This window comes from Diabrotica virgifera, chromosome 9, assembly GCF_917563875.1.
Source record: "Diabrotica virgifera virgifera chromosome 9, PGI_DIABVI_V3a".
Taxonomy (NCBI): Eukaryota; Metazoa; Arthropoda; class Insecta; order Coleoptera; family Chrysomelidae; genus Diabrotica; species Diabrotica virgifera.
Window position 1 is genome coordinate 7,726,032 of NC_065451.1, and position 13,944 is coordinate 7,739,975.

General features: G+C 34.2%; 1 protein-coding gene across 1 annotated transcript in view; it reads left to right on the forward strand.

Moving 5' to 3' along the window:
* Positions 1 to 1,010: 1,010 nt before the first annotated feature.
* Positions 1,011 to 13,944, forward strand: part of LOC114325598 (sialin) — a 110,178-nt gene continuing 97,244 nt past the window's right edge. Inside the window, exon 1 of the mRNA XM_050661173.1 lies at positions 1,011 to 1,189. Within this exon, the coding sequence (XP_050517130.1) occupies positions 1,159 to 1,189 (31 nt within the window). The 5' untranslated portion in view covers positions 1,011 to 1,158. The remainder of the gene's footprint in view (positions 1,190 to 13,944) is intronic.

Consider the following 13,944-nt stretch of genomic DNA (forward strand, 5'->3'; position numbering starts at 1 on the left):
GTCCTAGCGTTTTGCTTATATGCTAAAAATAAACAAGTTAATAAGGGGGGGCGTGTATCACTTATTCCAGCGCACTGTATAAGTGAAATCATAATATGACTTCTCATATTATGAGAAATCACACAGTGTAAAGTCCATTAGGTTTAGGACAAAAAAGGGGGATTTAAAAAAGTATTATTAATCAATATCATACATTGGGCTAATGCATTCAGTAATTATTAATATAAAATACGTTCATAGTAGGAATGAACGAAACTGATTGTAAGAATCAATAGAATTGCTTGTAAGAATAACCGTATTTATTGTGGGAATGAACGGAATTAATTGTAAGAATAAACGGAAATAATTGTAGAAATAAACGAAATACGTTAGGAGAAATAACACTGTTATTGACACAAAGAATATTCTTCGTCAGTCAATTAATGACGTTGTTGTTTCAATGAATAGTGTTCGTTGACTCGATGAACAGAGTTCGTAATATCAATAAAGTGATATTCTGGTATACATAATAAATGTTCATCCATTCAATAAACGTAATGCATTGGCTCAACTAACGAAAATAATGGACTGATGAATATCGCTTTGTTGTTCCAATAAAACCAAGAATTGGACAAATTTTAAGTATTGCGTTTGTTGTCTGAATTAACATTTTTATTGATATTCCGTACCTTTTTCGTTGAGTGTACATTCTTCTACTTTTCCTTCCCAAACATTTGCGTTAAAGTTTCCCATTATCATTGTAACATTTTAAGTTGAGACAATGAGAATTAAATGTACTCTTTTCTATTGTTATTCAGTTATTGAAGTCTCTTATCTGCTTTCATGGTATTTTTATTTTTATCTGAAATTCCCAGAGGTAAAAATATATTGACCCGGAAAATTAAACAATGTTGTTTCGAATCAAAGATATTTATATCACATTTATCACAAAAGTGGACGGACCGTATCGGCTCATAATACTAAATAGATTCATTATTAGAGTTCCACTACGGGAACAGAAAGATGTGGTGGTGTTTTAAGGGTTTATCTAAGTGGTGATAACGTTACAGACGATACATAAACAACCAGACAAATAACATTGATAAAATACAGTGGTATATAACAAATATTTTTTAAATAATTCAAATACTAATAATAGACGTCTAAAAAAAGTGCCAAATGATGCAAGTCGGAAAAATTACTGTTCGGGGTAAGTTTTTTGGAAATTTGTGTCAAGAACATAGTAAATATTTACAAAGATACTTCATTGTTCACTGAAAATACATTTAATCAAGATTTGGTCGTCATGGCAACAGAAACAGAGTTTATTGATTTTTTTTTTATTTGTTTAGACTTATTTATTTGTTTAGATAAAGTGTAAATAAGGTAAATAATGTGCATTTGATTCTTCTACTAAGCGCTTATTACTGTGGTATAAAGTGACTCCAAAATCAACAATTTGTTTGAAAATTTTGTGCGTACGATATTTTTCAGTTTTTGGCAACTGATGATGTTATTATGGATATTTATATCAGGATATAAATAATTATTCAAAAAAGTTATTTAGAAAAATGTAGGCAATGATATTATCCAGGATTGAATAGTATGGAGAATCCTTTTTCTTGACTGGCTTTACAACTTTGGGTTATTCTTTGCCGCATCTACTGTAGATCTCCATCTTCTACGATCTTCCGTTTTCACTTCTCATTGTTGTACCTCAATGCTAGATAAATCGGCTTTAACATCATCCTTCCTTCTTTTTATCGGATGGCCTACTGATCTTCTAAGGTCTGGTCTCACAAAAAACACTGTCTTGCACTGATCTTACCACACGACCTGTCTTCTCCACTCTCCTGTCAATTCATCTCTTTGAGATCCAAATATGATTATGAGAACCTTCCTTTCAAACACCAGCAGCTTATTTATTTCCTTCTGATGTAGAGTTCATGATTAACTATTTAGATGGGAAATAAGGCACAATTAAATTGAAAAAATAATTTTATTAACGGTTCGACGCCCAAATCGGGTGTCTTTATCAAAATACAAAATACCACTAAAATAAACAAAAATGTTGTTACTAAGTAAAAAAATTCTTCTAATAATTTATTTAATCTGACTCATTCATATTGGCAAATCAGACGTATATTATACATTTTAAAGTAGAAGACTTTAAAATGATATCGACAATATTTATGACCCAGGCAACCAAGTGACGTCAACAACGTCGAGGAAACGTCAGTATTTGGTGGAATATATACACGTGGTTGAACATTACGTCATATCGACGTCTTTTGTAGGTGATTTTAAATACGTAAGATTAATGACGTTAAAATACGTTTAAAAGACGTTTTCATTTCAGCCAGCCTAAGTCAGACGTCACGAAATTGGGAGGAGCTTGGAGCTTAAAAGTTACAAAACTAAGGTTATGTTTGTATCGTCGTTGTCGTTTGTCGTTTGTCATGTCGTTTCATTTCTGTTTGTTTGTCCTATTTTTGCCTATTTTGGAATTTTGGATTCATTTGGATTTTGTTGGCTGTTTTGTGTGTATTTTTTAAAACTTTTGTTTGTCATTTGTGAATTTTATAAATTTACCACAATGCAAAGTGATTATTTAAGGAAATTATTATTGGAAACTCGGCAGATGTTTTAGAAAGGTAGGCGAAACAATTTTTATTTACTATTCATTTTTCCCTGATATTTATCAATAATGATGAATTTTGCAAGCAATAACATTATTTCTTTTATTGTTTTAGATATTCATTGAAGCTGAAAATAATTGGATGGAATATCAGCCAGTTGAACAAGCAGGTTTCAGAAAAGGGTTTAGTACCATAGATCATCTCCTCACTATGAAAATATTGATAGAGAAGGCAAACGAATACAACCTAGGTTTATGTTTAGCCTTTGTAGACTATGAAGAAGCGTTCGATAGTGTCGAGATATGGGCGATAGAAAAAGCTCTAAATAGCAGCAGAATAGACCCCAGGTACAGGCAACTCTTACATAACATCTATAAAACAGCAACTATGACAGTCGAATGGGAAAATAAAACAAACAAAACTAATCCCATAGAAATACGTAGAGGCGTAAGACAAGGAGATGTAATATCCCCAAAACTCTTCACCTTAGCTCTGGAAGATGTCTTTAAAGAACTGGAATGGGAAGACATGGGTATCAACATAAACGGGAAGAATCTCAATCACCTCAGATATTGTGATGATGTTGCCCTTATTACAACCAACCAAGAAGAACTATAGTTATAATCACAATGCTGACTCAACTATCACACGCATCGGAGAAGATAGGATTAAAAATGAACATGAGTAAAACCAGAATCATGACAAATACAAACGACAGAATAAATGTAAATATAAATAATGTCAATATTGAGGTTGTTTACGAATATATATACCTGGGTCAAATAATCAAAGCTAATAAAGAGAACCAAACAATTGAAGTATAGAGAAGAATCCGATTGGCGTGGGCAGCATTTGGAAAGTTAAGATGGATACTAAAAAGCACAAAGATACAACAGTACCTAAAAACCCGTGTATTTGACCAGTGCATCCTTCCTGTTCTGACGTATGGCTCAGAAACATGGACATTAACCAAGGCCAACATAAACAAAATGGAAATAACTCAGAGAAAAATGGAAAGATCCATATTGGGAATAAAACTACAAGACAGAAAATCAAACAAATGGATAAGAGAGAAAACAAAAGTAAAAAATTTAACTGAACATATAACAGGGTTAAAATGGAGATTTGTGGGCCACAATGCGAGACAGGAAGATAAAAGATGGAATGCTGAAATACAAAACTGGAGACCGTGGACAGGAAGAAGAGGAAGAGGAAGACCTCAGATGCGATGGAAGGACGATATTGCATGTAACAGCTGCAGGAACTCACTGGAAAAACGCAGCCAAGGGCAGACAGATATGGAAAGATTTGGGGAAGGCCTATGTCAAAAGTTGGATAGAAATGGGCTAAAAGAAGAAATGGACGTTAGCGTTGACTGTGAGGCGTAGCAGATACTGGATATTGCAGTTAATACTCAACGGAAAGGTTAAGAAATATTTATGACTCCGAAACCTTCGTCAATGGACTGTATTATCAGCAGATGAATTGTCACATGCCGCGCAAGATCGAGAACTATATCGGAAAATTGTCATGGAAGCCTAAAATTTGGGCACGGTACTCAAAGAAGAAGAAGTGAGGCCTTCCTTGAACCATCAACCGCTCCACTTAGATCGCTTCGATGGACATGGCCAAAGAACTTTAAAATACTAGAGTAAATAGTACTAGATAGACGTTGATTGGGTTTAATTTCATCTAGAACCGTGACTTTCGTGCGAAGAGCCGTCCGTGGAATTCAAAAAAGTGCTGTTTCACATTATAAGAATTTTGAACGTGCGAGGGTTTTCTCGTGCGGTAGTTTTGACGCACTTGTCCTTTTCACACAATAAAAATTGAGTCGCACGAAGATATTTGGCTGTGTTGTTTGGTATATTATTTTTATTTATACTTTATGGCTGAGGTAAGTACATGATACGATGTCTGATATGTATCATTACGATGTATATCATTACACATGGGTATTTTTTATCCATACTTTTGTCCTAATGTACTGTAATGCGTATTTAATTCATGTGTAATTTCTATTTTGTCAGTTATTATTTCTTATGTTTTTAATAAAAAGCCTTAATTTGTTTTTATAATCGTTGTTCTACTAAGTTATTTGTGGAATCTTGGATTAGCTCATACAATCTATGTAATAAACTATTCTAAATGGGAAATAAGCCACAATTGAACTAAAAATAGTATATTAAGTATGGAGAACGGTAAGGGTTTTATACCGATCGAAGACAATTGTTTGGAGGAGGAGCGGAGCGACGACTCCAATTATTGTCTGAGATCGGTTACCCTTAACGTTCGACATGCTTATAACGTTTTTTGCACGATTGATACCATTATAAATTATAAAATGAAACATTTTCGTCATATTGACTAGTTTCATTCATTTTATCAAGATAGATACTTTGGTTGTTAGGTAGTAACTAGGGTGCATAACAACAATGGAGAATTAAGTTTTTATTTAGTTGTCAATAATTTTAAGTACAATTTTGATTATCATAAATTAAAATATGAGCGAAAGTGAATTTGAAGAAATTGAACGGGCTTGGGAAGAAGGGTGTTCCGCAATTATTCCCGAAAAATCCAAAATCCGTTATCAAAATACCTACCAAAAGTATATAAAACTTCGTCCATTACAAGTAAAATCAAATCATTTGTTCTTAAGATACGCCAAAGGAAAATGTTGTGCTCAAGTAATAGGGAAAGGGACAATCGGGGACTGGCCTTCTCAAATTGCCAGATTCTTAAATTTGCCTAATTCCGAGAACTATACTGGCCATTCGTTCAGGAGGACATCAGCAACGCTTTTGGCTAATAATAAAGGTGTTGATGTCCTCGGATTAAAGCGTCATGGAGGTTGGCGTTCATCGACAGTGGCAGAAAGCTATGTAGAAGATTCTCTTCAAAATAAAATAGATTTTGCCGAAAAAATATTGTGCAATACTAGTAATACTACTAATGCATGCGATTCTGCAGGAGTTTCTGTTAGAAGTGAAACCACAGCCCAAACAAGTGGGATTTTATTAAATAATTTAACAAATTGTACCATAAGTTTCAATATTAATAAATAATTCGTTAGTTTTCTTTATTCTTTCAAAAAATACATTAAAATTAAGTGATTTTTTAACTCGACGGTAAGTGAATTACTTACCGTCGAGTTGGAGTACGTACCGTCGAGTTGGATTACTTACCATCGAGTTGCTAGTAAATGTCACCTACTGACGTAAAATCTGTCACGGTAAACAGTCAAAAATGATCAATCGTGCAAAAATGATTTTATTAACGTTTCGACATCCGATTTGGGCGTCGAAACGTTAATACAATTATTTTTTTTTAGTTAAATTGTGGCTTATCTCCCATTTAGATTAGTTTATTATAAAAATTCCACAAGGAAACAGCTTCAGAACAACACTATGATCTATGTACCTATGTTTTTCATTTTTACAGAATTTAAAGGCCCCTTTGTCATCCATTCATTTTTAAATGTTGTTTCCCTCGTTTTAAATGTTGTTTTTAGATAATTTCACACAAAACGTGACCGCCGCCCTACTCCAGTTTTCACCGAGTTGTTTACCCTATAAAACTAAATATAATTTCGTAGAATAAAAGGTATATTTTATATGGAGCGAAATCAAATTATAGCGTTGTGTTTACTTTATCGTCGAAGAAAGAGAAATAAGAGGAACCGAATTCATTGGGTCCATCCTATTAACACAAAAAGATACGATTTATATATTTTTATATTCACACATATTGATGGAACACCCTCCATACTCAACGTTAATTGCAACTTTGTAAAATAAAGTGTATTATAATATACTTAGCAGTTTTAATTACTGTTGTTATCAGTAACATAATTAATTTTGCTGTACTTATAAAATGTGTTTTTTTCTTTATCACCTAATTCGTCAAATTAATTAATTCAAATTAATTCGTGCACTGTTAAGTGCACGGCATACACCATTCCAAGCATTTCTCGTCAAGTTTTTATCTTTATATATTTCTATTGTTTTGTCCCAATGAACAGGTCTCGCTTTAATTAATGTTATTAATATTTCACTATCAATCTGAGACATCATGATATAAAATATATGCACCTACTTTAAACAGCCACAAAGTGTAAATGAAAATAATGTACCAAACAACCAAAGAAACTACCTTCGTGCGACTGAACGACAGTATCATATGAAAGGATGCATTAAGTCCCCTATCCCTATGCTACTGGGTGCGTAAAGACGGCACGGCTGTCATCTGTTGTTGTAAGCGAGGGACGGCATAAACACGGCGACTTCACCGAACGTTCCAACCACCGTCTAGTGAGAAAGGCTCCATATATGATTACATGCGCCACCATTGGAATGTCGTCGTGCGTTCTAACCCTCGCACGTTTAAATTCTTATAATGTGAAACAGCACAAAATGAAACTCTCGAGTCTCTTCTTGTTTATCATAAAAATGTGACGATCGCTTCATACCCCGTACCCTTTAGTTCAGTTATTGCTGCTTTTGTTAGTTGTAGGCGTCATCGAATACAACCGACCATTGGTCCTGGCTTTCGTCGACTTTCTCAAAGCATTTGATACGATAGAATTAACAGCATAATGAGAGCGTTGGAGGAAAGTCGTATACATTATCGGTACTCCAAACTGATAGTGAACATATACCACAATGCAACCATGACCGTCCGATTACACAAAGATACCAAATCTATAAAAATCAAAAGAGGAATTAAACAGGGAGACACGTTATCTCCCAAACTCTTTAAGGCAGTACTTGAACATGCTTTCAAACAATTGGAGTGGGACGCCAAAGGAATAAGTAGACGGCGAAAGGCTCTCCCACCTACGATTCGCAGACGACATAGTTCTTATAACAGACAACTTAGAAAAGATTAGAAGTATGCTTACTGAGTTAGATGCCGCCTGTAAGAATGTTGGTTTAAACATAAATTTTGGAAAGACACAATACATGACAAACCTGGTACCAAGCGAAAATCCAAAAGTCGACGTCAACGAAATAGCATTGGTCCATAAATATAAATACTTAGGGCATGAAATCCAAAATGCCAGGGACAATCAAACTGCCGAACGGCAAAGAAGAATCACCTTAGCATGGGCCACATCAAGACACATCAGACATCTTCAAGAGCAACATGCCAAATTATTTGAAAAAGAAGACTTTCGACCAATGTGTGCTTCCAGGCATGACTTACGGCGCCGAAACATTATCATTAACCCAGGCCACAGCAACCACACTTAGAGTGGCACAAAGAAGAATGGAACGGTCACTACTTGGACTGACTCTCAGAAACAAGGTCAGAAACGAAGAAATCAGAAGAAGGACAGGCGTCACAGATGTTATAGAGCGAGTAGCATGGCTGAAGTGGAATTGGGCGGGCCATGTAGCCAGAATGAAGGACGGGAGGTGGGCCAAAAAATTACAGTGTGGAGACCAAGAGAAGACAAGAAGTAGAGGTAGACCACCTACACGATGGACAGACGACGTCAAAAGGATTGCTGGGAATTGGTTACAGGAAGCCAAATATCGACAAAACTGGAAGAAATTAGGGGAGGCCTATGTTCAACTTTGGATGCAGAAGGTTGGATGATGATGAGTCTTCAAAGTTCGGGTTCACAACTGTCTATGTTGCTAAGTAGAGCTCCAACTATGGGAGACTACCTCGAACCCAGCTACTTCGGGTTTCAGGAAAGTGTTGATGGCGATCAATAACCATGATGATGGTTTTGTTATATTTAAGTTAGTAATTCCTCCTGTAGTAGAGACTAGATGAAGTGTAGTGTCGTCTGCGAAACGCAAATTAGATATCTTGACACAATCTAGGTTTACTCCTTCCTCCCGGGCATCCATACTTTTGACTATTATGAACTCTGTATTAATGTTAAATATTAAGGAAGACAAAACGCATTGTTGTTAGGTATACCTATTCCCTTCTCCCTTAACGCGGTCGTTGTGTTGTTGCTCCAAGTAACTAAATCAGTCGAAGAAAAGAGTTCGCTTTTTAAGACATTTTTATTTGGAATCAAAACAAACAAAAATAAGATAATTAGCCTTAATTACTCGTTAATTTAGTTAATAAAATATATTTATTATCTACGCATCGAGCTTTCTGTTACGGCCGATGTGACAATATTTTGTACATGAATGAATGATTTTGACGATCGCGCGAAATAGGAATTGCTTTTATTAATACGTCATGAATGTATAAGGAAAGGGAAGAAAGGGAATCTCGCTCAGCTCGCCAGATGAAAAGACATATTAGGGATATACGATCACCTCTCGTATAAGGATAGGTAAGAGGAAAACTGTCGGATTCGCTCAGCTCGCCAAAACGACACCGGAAAATGGTCGGGAAATACTACCTACATAAACTCACCTCTCATACCTCGCTGTTGTTTATTATTGTTCGATGAACGCTCCAAGAATAATAATCAACTAGGCTTTTCGGTCCGACTTTTATATCGTCCAAGACGGTACAAAAACACGTTTTACTTAATTCATTGGCGTACTCTAGACGATAAAATTATATTATCGTCACAAGTGCTTCGGCACTGTTTTTCTGACAGTTTGACAACATCTTGAATAGTATTTCCGATCTTTTGTCATTAACCATGTTATATTGTTGTTTTTTCTGCTAATATATTTAAATATAACTTCACTCCACCATTCATTTGTATTCCTTCAAACTAGTATTTGTTCTCCCACTCCCAATGCTTCTAGAGTTGCTTCATCTATACATATTCCATTATATTTCGTTACTTGTAACACAATAATTATAAACATAAAAAGTTTTGTCAAAAATATTATAACCTTTCTAGCTAAGACAATGGTAAGATGTGCATTGTGTGGTAAAATGGTGGAATATTGTTTTGAAAAATACAATCGAAAACCTAATAAACTCCAACATTGATACTGTTAAAAAATGTTCTATATATTCTATATACAAGGTTTTAATGTTTATTAGCAATGATACATTTAAAAAGGATTGTTTTGTCAAAAATATTATAACCTTTCAATTAGAAGATAATCCGAGGCAAATGTGAAATTGGAATAATTGCTTTGGTGTTTAAAAAATCACGCCATAATTATCAATGAACTAGTTTAATAATTCGAAGGTCACTATACCGCAAAAATAATTATTCAAACAATATCAAATGATCATTTTTGGCGATTTTGAAATGTACAGGACAGAACGGTTCATCATAGAACTTTCATTATAAAATTAACGCGAAGAAGTGAAACGTGGAAAACTTAGTAGGATAAGAACTTATTTTTTTTATTTATACACTCACCGGCACAAAATTCCGCCACCCAAAATTTTTGATTGTTTGACAATCTATAACTTTATTATTGGTACTCCGATTTTCAAGATTCTTGCATCAGTTTGTAGGTACATGTATTGATGTCGTTTTTTATTATACCGTTAATAAAATTTTTTTGCTTAGATGGCATTATACGGGGGTGAATAAAAACGTTGTATATTTTCTCCTAACTTTAAAAAATTCTGTGGAAAAATTGGGGGGCTGATTTTGTTTCATACTCGTTTTGTATTATTCTGGAGGTATCACTAAGGTTTTGTTTTTTAAATTATCCGAATACCTCTTTTCTTGTAAGAGCTGTAAATAAGAACACTGCTTTGAAGGTTTTTTAATTTAACATATCAAACGCACTAAAATTAATAAAACAAAATTAACAACAAAACAAAACTCAATAGTTGGTGTGTCTACCTCTTGCAGCAACGACTGCTCGCAATCTGTTTGGCATCGAATAAAGATGTGTTATAACAGGGCCATAACTGTACCAAATTTTCTGGAGGCCTAGGACCCTAGGATGCCGGCGAATAGCTTTTTTTAATTCATCCCATAAGAGCTGCATTTTCAATCCAGCTGGATTTTTGCAAGATTGGCCTAAATCCAGCAAAATGTGGAATCAAAATAAAAACACGATTTTAATGTTCTTTTTGTTTGTATTCTAAATTTCTAAACAATAAAAACAAGAATTATTTAGTTTTTTTGGAAGTGAGGCCTAAAAAACATATTTTATCTATCGTCTTATCGATTATAACCTACTTCGCACCTCAGAAAACAATATAAACTTGTTTCAAACTTGCAACAAGTTTGATACATCAAACATGAAAGCTTGCTGCAGGTTTGCCATGACAACTTTGCAAACTTGCAGCAAGTTTAGATGAAACTTGCTAGTTACAGTGTGACAAAACTTGCTTACTTGCATGAAGTTTGTTTTTCAAACTTGATACAACAAACTTGATGAAGGTTTGTTTTTGTTTTGTTGCATGAAGTTTGTCTTTTCAAACTTGATACAAACTTGCTTAAGGTTTGTTTTGACATACTAGCCACAATTTGAATAAAACAATGTGAATAAAAAATACAATACCATTTTATAAAAATATTTATTAATCACTCAACTAAAATACCATCTATTGTCCAAATTATTTATTTAAAACCCGCTAGCTTCAGATTCCGATGCTCCGAGTTTTGTCTATCAGCTCTGGAATAAATAAAAGAAATTGTTATAAACTCTTGCTGTGTGAACACAATTAATATTTGCTATTAAAAGAGATAAAAAGATGTTTTCCACCTACCTCTACCGAAAGTATACTTTTCCGGACCTGATTGTAGGGAGCAAAGTTGTACTTTTCCTCCCTAGGGAGGAAAAGTAAAAGTGACGTCATGGTATCTCATTCATGAAATATAACTTATTGACGCCCTGTATAATGCCTATTTTCTATTACGTAAGTATTTATACATTTTAACCAGGGGCGTAATAGAGGCCCCCGCAGCGTGAAGCTTGCGGGGGGCCCCATCTTGTCATCTGATATTATGTAAAAATCTGTTATTGTTATATTATTTTACGTTGTGTGTTTAAAATTAAAAACGTAAATTTCTAAATAGACGTATTTGCTAAGTGAATCATCTCATAATATCTAGAAACTTAATACCTTCCGGCCTACCGAAATGTTATGGTAACGACAATAAACTATAATGCTTTGTACGTGACTATTGAAAGATTTGAGAATTGCAATTTGCCGAATTTTGGAACAATATTTCTAAATCTAGAAATGGGTTTTCTCTTTAATCTTTACCTACGTTTAGTATTTCGATACAATTATCCAGAGGCGTAACAGAGGCCCCCGCTCCATAAAGCTTACGGTGGGCCCCAATATGTCAAGGGCCCCATCTTGTTGTCTAATATATGTAAAAATGTGTTGTTATAGTATTTGCATACATACGTTTTTTAAGAAGTGCAGTATACATACGTTTTTAAAGAAGTGCAGTACCTTTGAAAATGAAGTTGTCCATCCGAATTAATAAAATTGTAGATATATTCGCTGATAGTAGATAGTCCACGAAGAAAGTTGTTCATCTTATAGAATAATATTAATGTAATCATTTAGTAATTTTTGTTCTATTTTATTCTATACCAATAAATATGAAAAATGTAAGTCGTCATAAACAATGCATGAATACACCAATAGTTCAGTAAATGACAGTTTTGGAGTGAAATTATCAGCGTCACGACGGACGTATTTGCTTGACAATTTGGATTTGGGTTCTAGTTACACTCCACTTCAAAATTGGTATGCCGTTAGTTGCTTTCACTTCGGGGGGTGACACCCCTGCTTGGGGTGAAAAACATACGTTTAAAATAGGTCCGGAAATGTATAAATTGACTAATTATAAGTAACTTTTGTTCTTCTATAGAGTTTCTCTATCTATACTAATACTTTTGAAGTAATTTGCGAGTGAAAATGTTTATTTTTCAAAAAAAAAACAACGTTTTCAGACGGGTTTTTTCGCAAATAACTCAAAAATAAGTATTCATCGAATTAAATATTAGATATCAAAAAAATATTTGTAGCAAAAATGTAGCTTATAAGATACAGAAAATGGTGTACTTATTCATGAAGTCTATCGACACAGTAAAAGCACAGTTGAAGCTCATGAAAAATTATTCTTATTTGTCCAATTCCAAATCGAATATTTCACCCTGAAATAAACAAAAAATGAAGCAATTTTCGGGAAAATTAAATCTTTCAAAAAAAGGTTTATTTTTATTTTTATAAAAATTTCTGGCACCAAAACTATACAAGTTACGCTCAAAATAAAGTTGGCCCCTTTTTTGGTAAAAAATATCGTGAAAATCTGTTCCTATTTCGCACCCCAACATTAGCGCTTTACCATTTACTTTAAATATTTCTTGTTTATATGATCTGTAAGTTTGACCGGTTGAAAGTTCTTATTTTTAAAAAAATTTAAAGTTTTTTTTTATTTTGGAAAAATGTCTTTTTTTAAATAACAAAAGTATTAGTGATACGAAAAATCTCAAAGATTAAAGAAATGTAGGTAGGTCTTGCTTTCATAAATATTTTGGCTTTATTTTGTTTTTCTGTAAGACAAAAATTGGTTAAGACATGGCTGTTTAAAATTTGCATATACTCGTGATTAGTGACTTGTTCAAGCCCTTCAACTAGAACCCTTTTAAAAATAAGCTTTTTGAACCGGTGAAACTTACAGGTCGTATATAAAGTTAGGTTATACGACTCAAAAATTTTTTCATCTCTTGTCGCATTGCATTCTTTTTCAGCATGGGATAGTAGCAGGATAGTTTAGTCCTTCGTCATACTTTTTTGGATTTTGTAAGTAGGTACCTGTAATTTCACGATTCTGTTGCATTGTTTCCGATAGATCGGCACTAAGGCTAGAGTCCTGGCAATTTAGTTTGTCTAAGACAAATTTCATGGTTGTGTCGGCTGTTATCAAAATGGACTCTCTTCTGCAAATAGCTTCTACACCCAGTTTTCCGGTTAAAGAGTGGCGATCAACTCATTGATCATTGAGCAAAGAATTTGATCGCAAAATCAATGTCTATCAACGCTATATCGATACAAACTTTCCAGCATACTGAGCTACTGCTAGCGCGATAGAATGGCAAGTTGCCGACTCAAGGCTTTGAATAAAGAGGGTAATAAAGACATTAAGTAACTTATTTAGAATTTGACACGTTTGCGGATACGCGCTGCTGGATCCAGCATGTAAAAAAGCGCTGGATTGCTGGATACAGCAACTGCAATGTCTAGTAGGATCTGATTGGGCATTCATTCACTAGATGTTGAACCGTTTGTCTTCTAGCACCACAATCACAATTTGGAGAGGGTATTTTTCTCCAACTGAAAAGTGAGTCGGAGAATCTACTAGTCTGTTCTTATTCTGTTCAGTGTTGCCCAGATTTGTCTTCGTTGGTCGAAACCCTCTGTTTGCTTTTAATACATGGCATATTCCGACATTCCGTGTGTC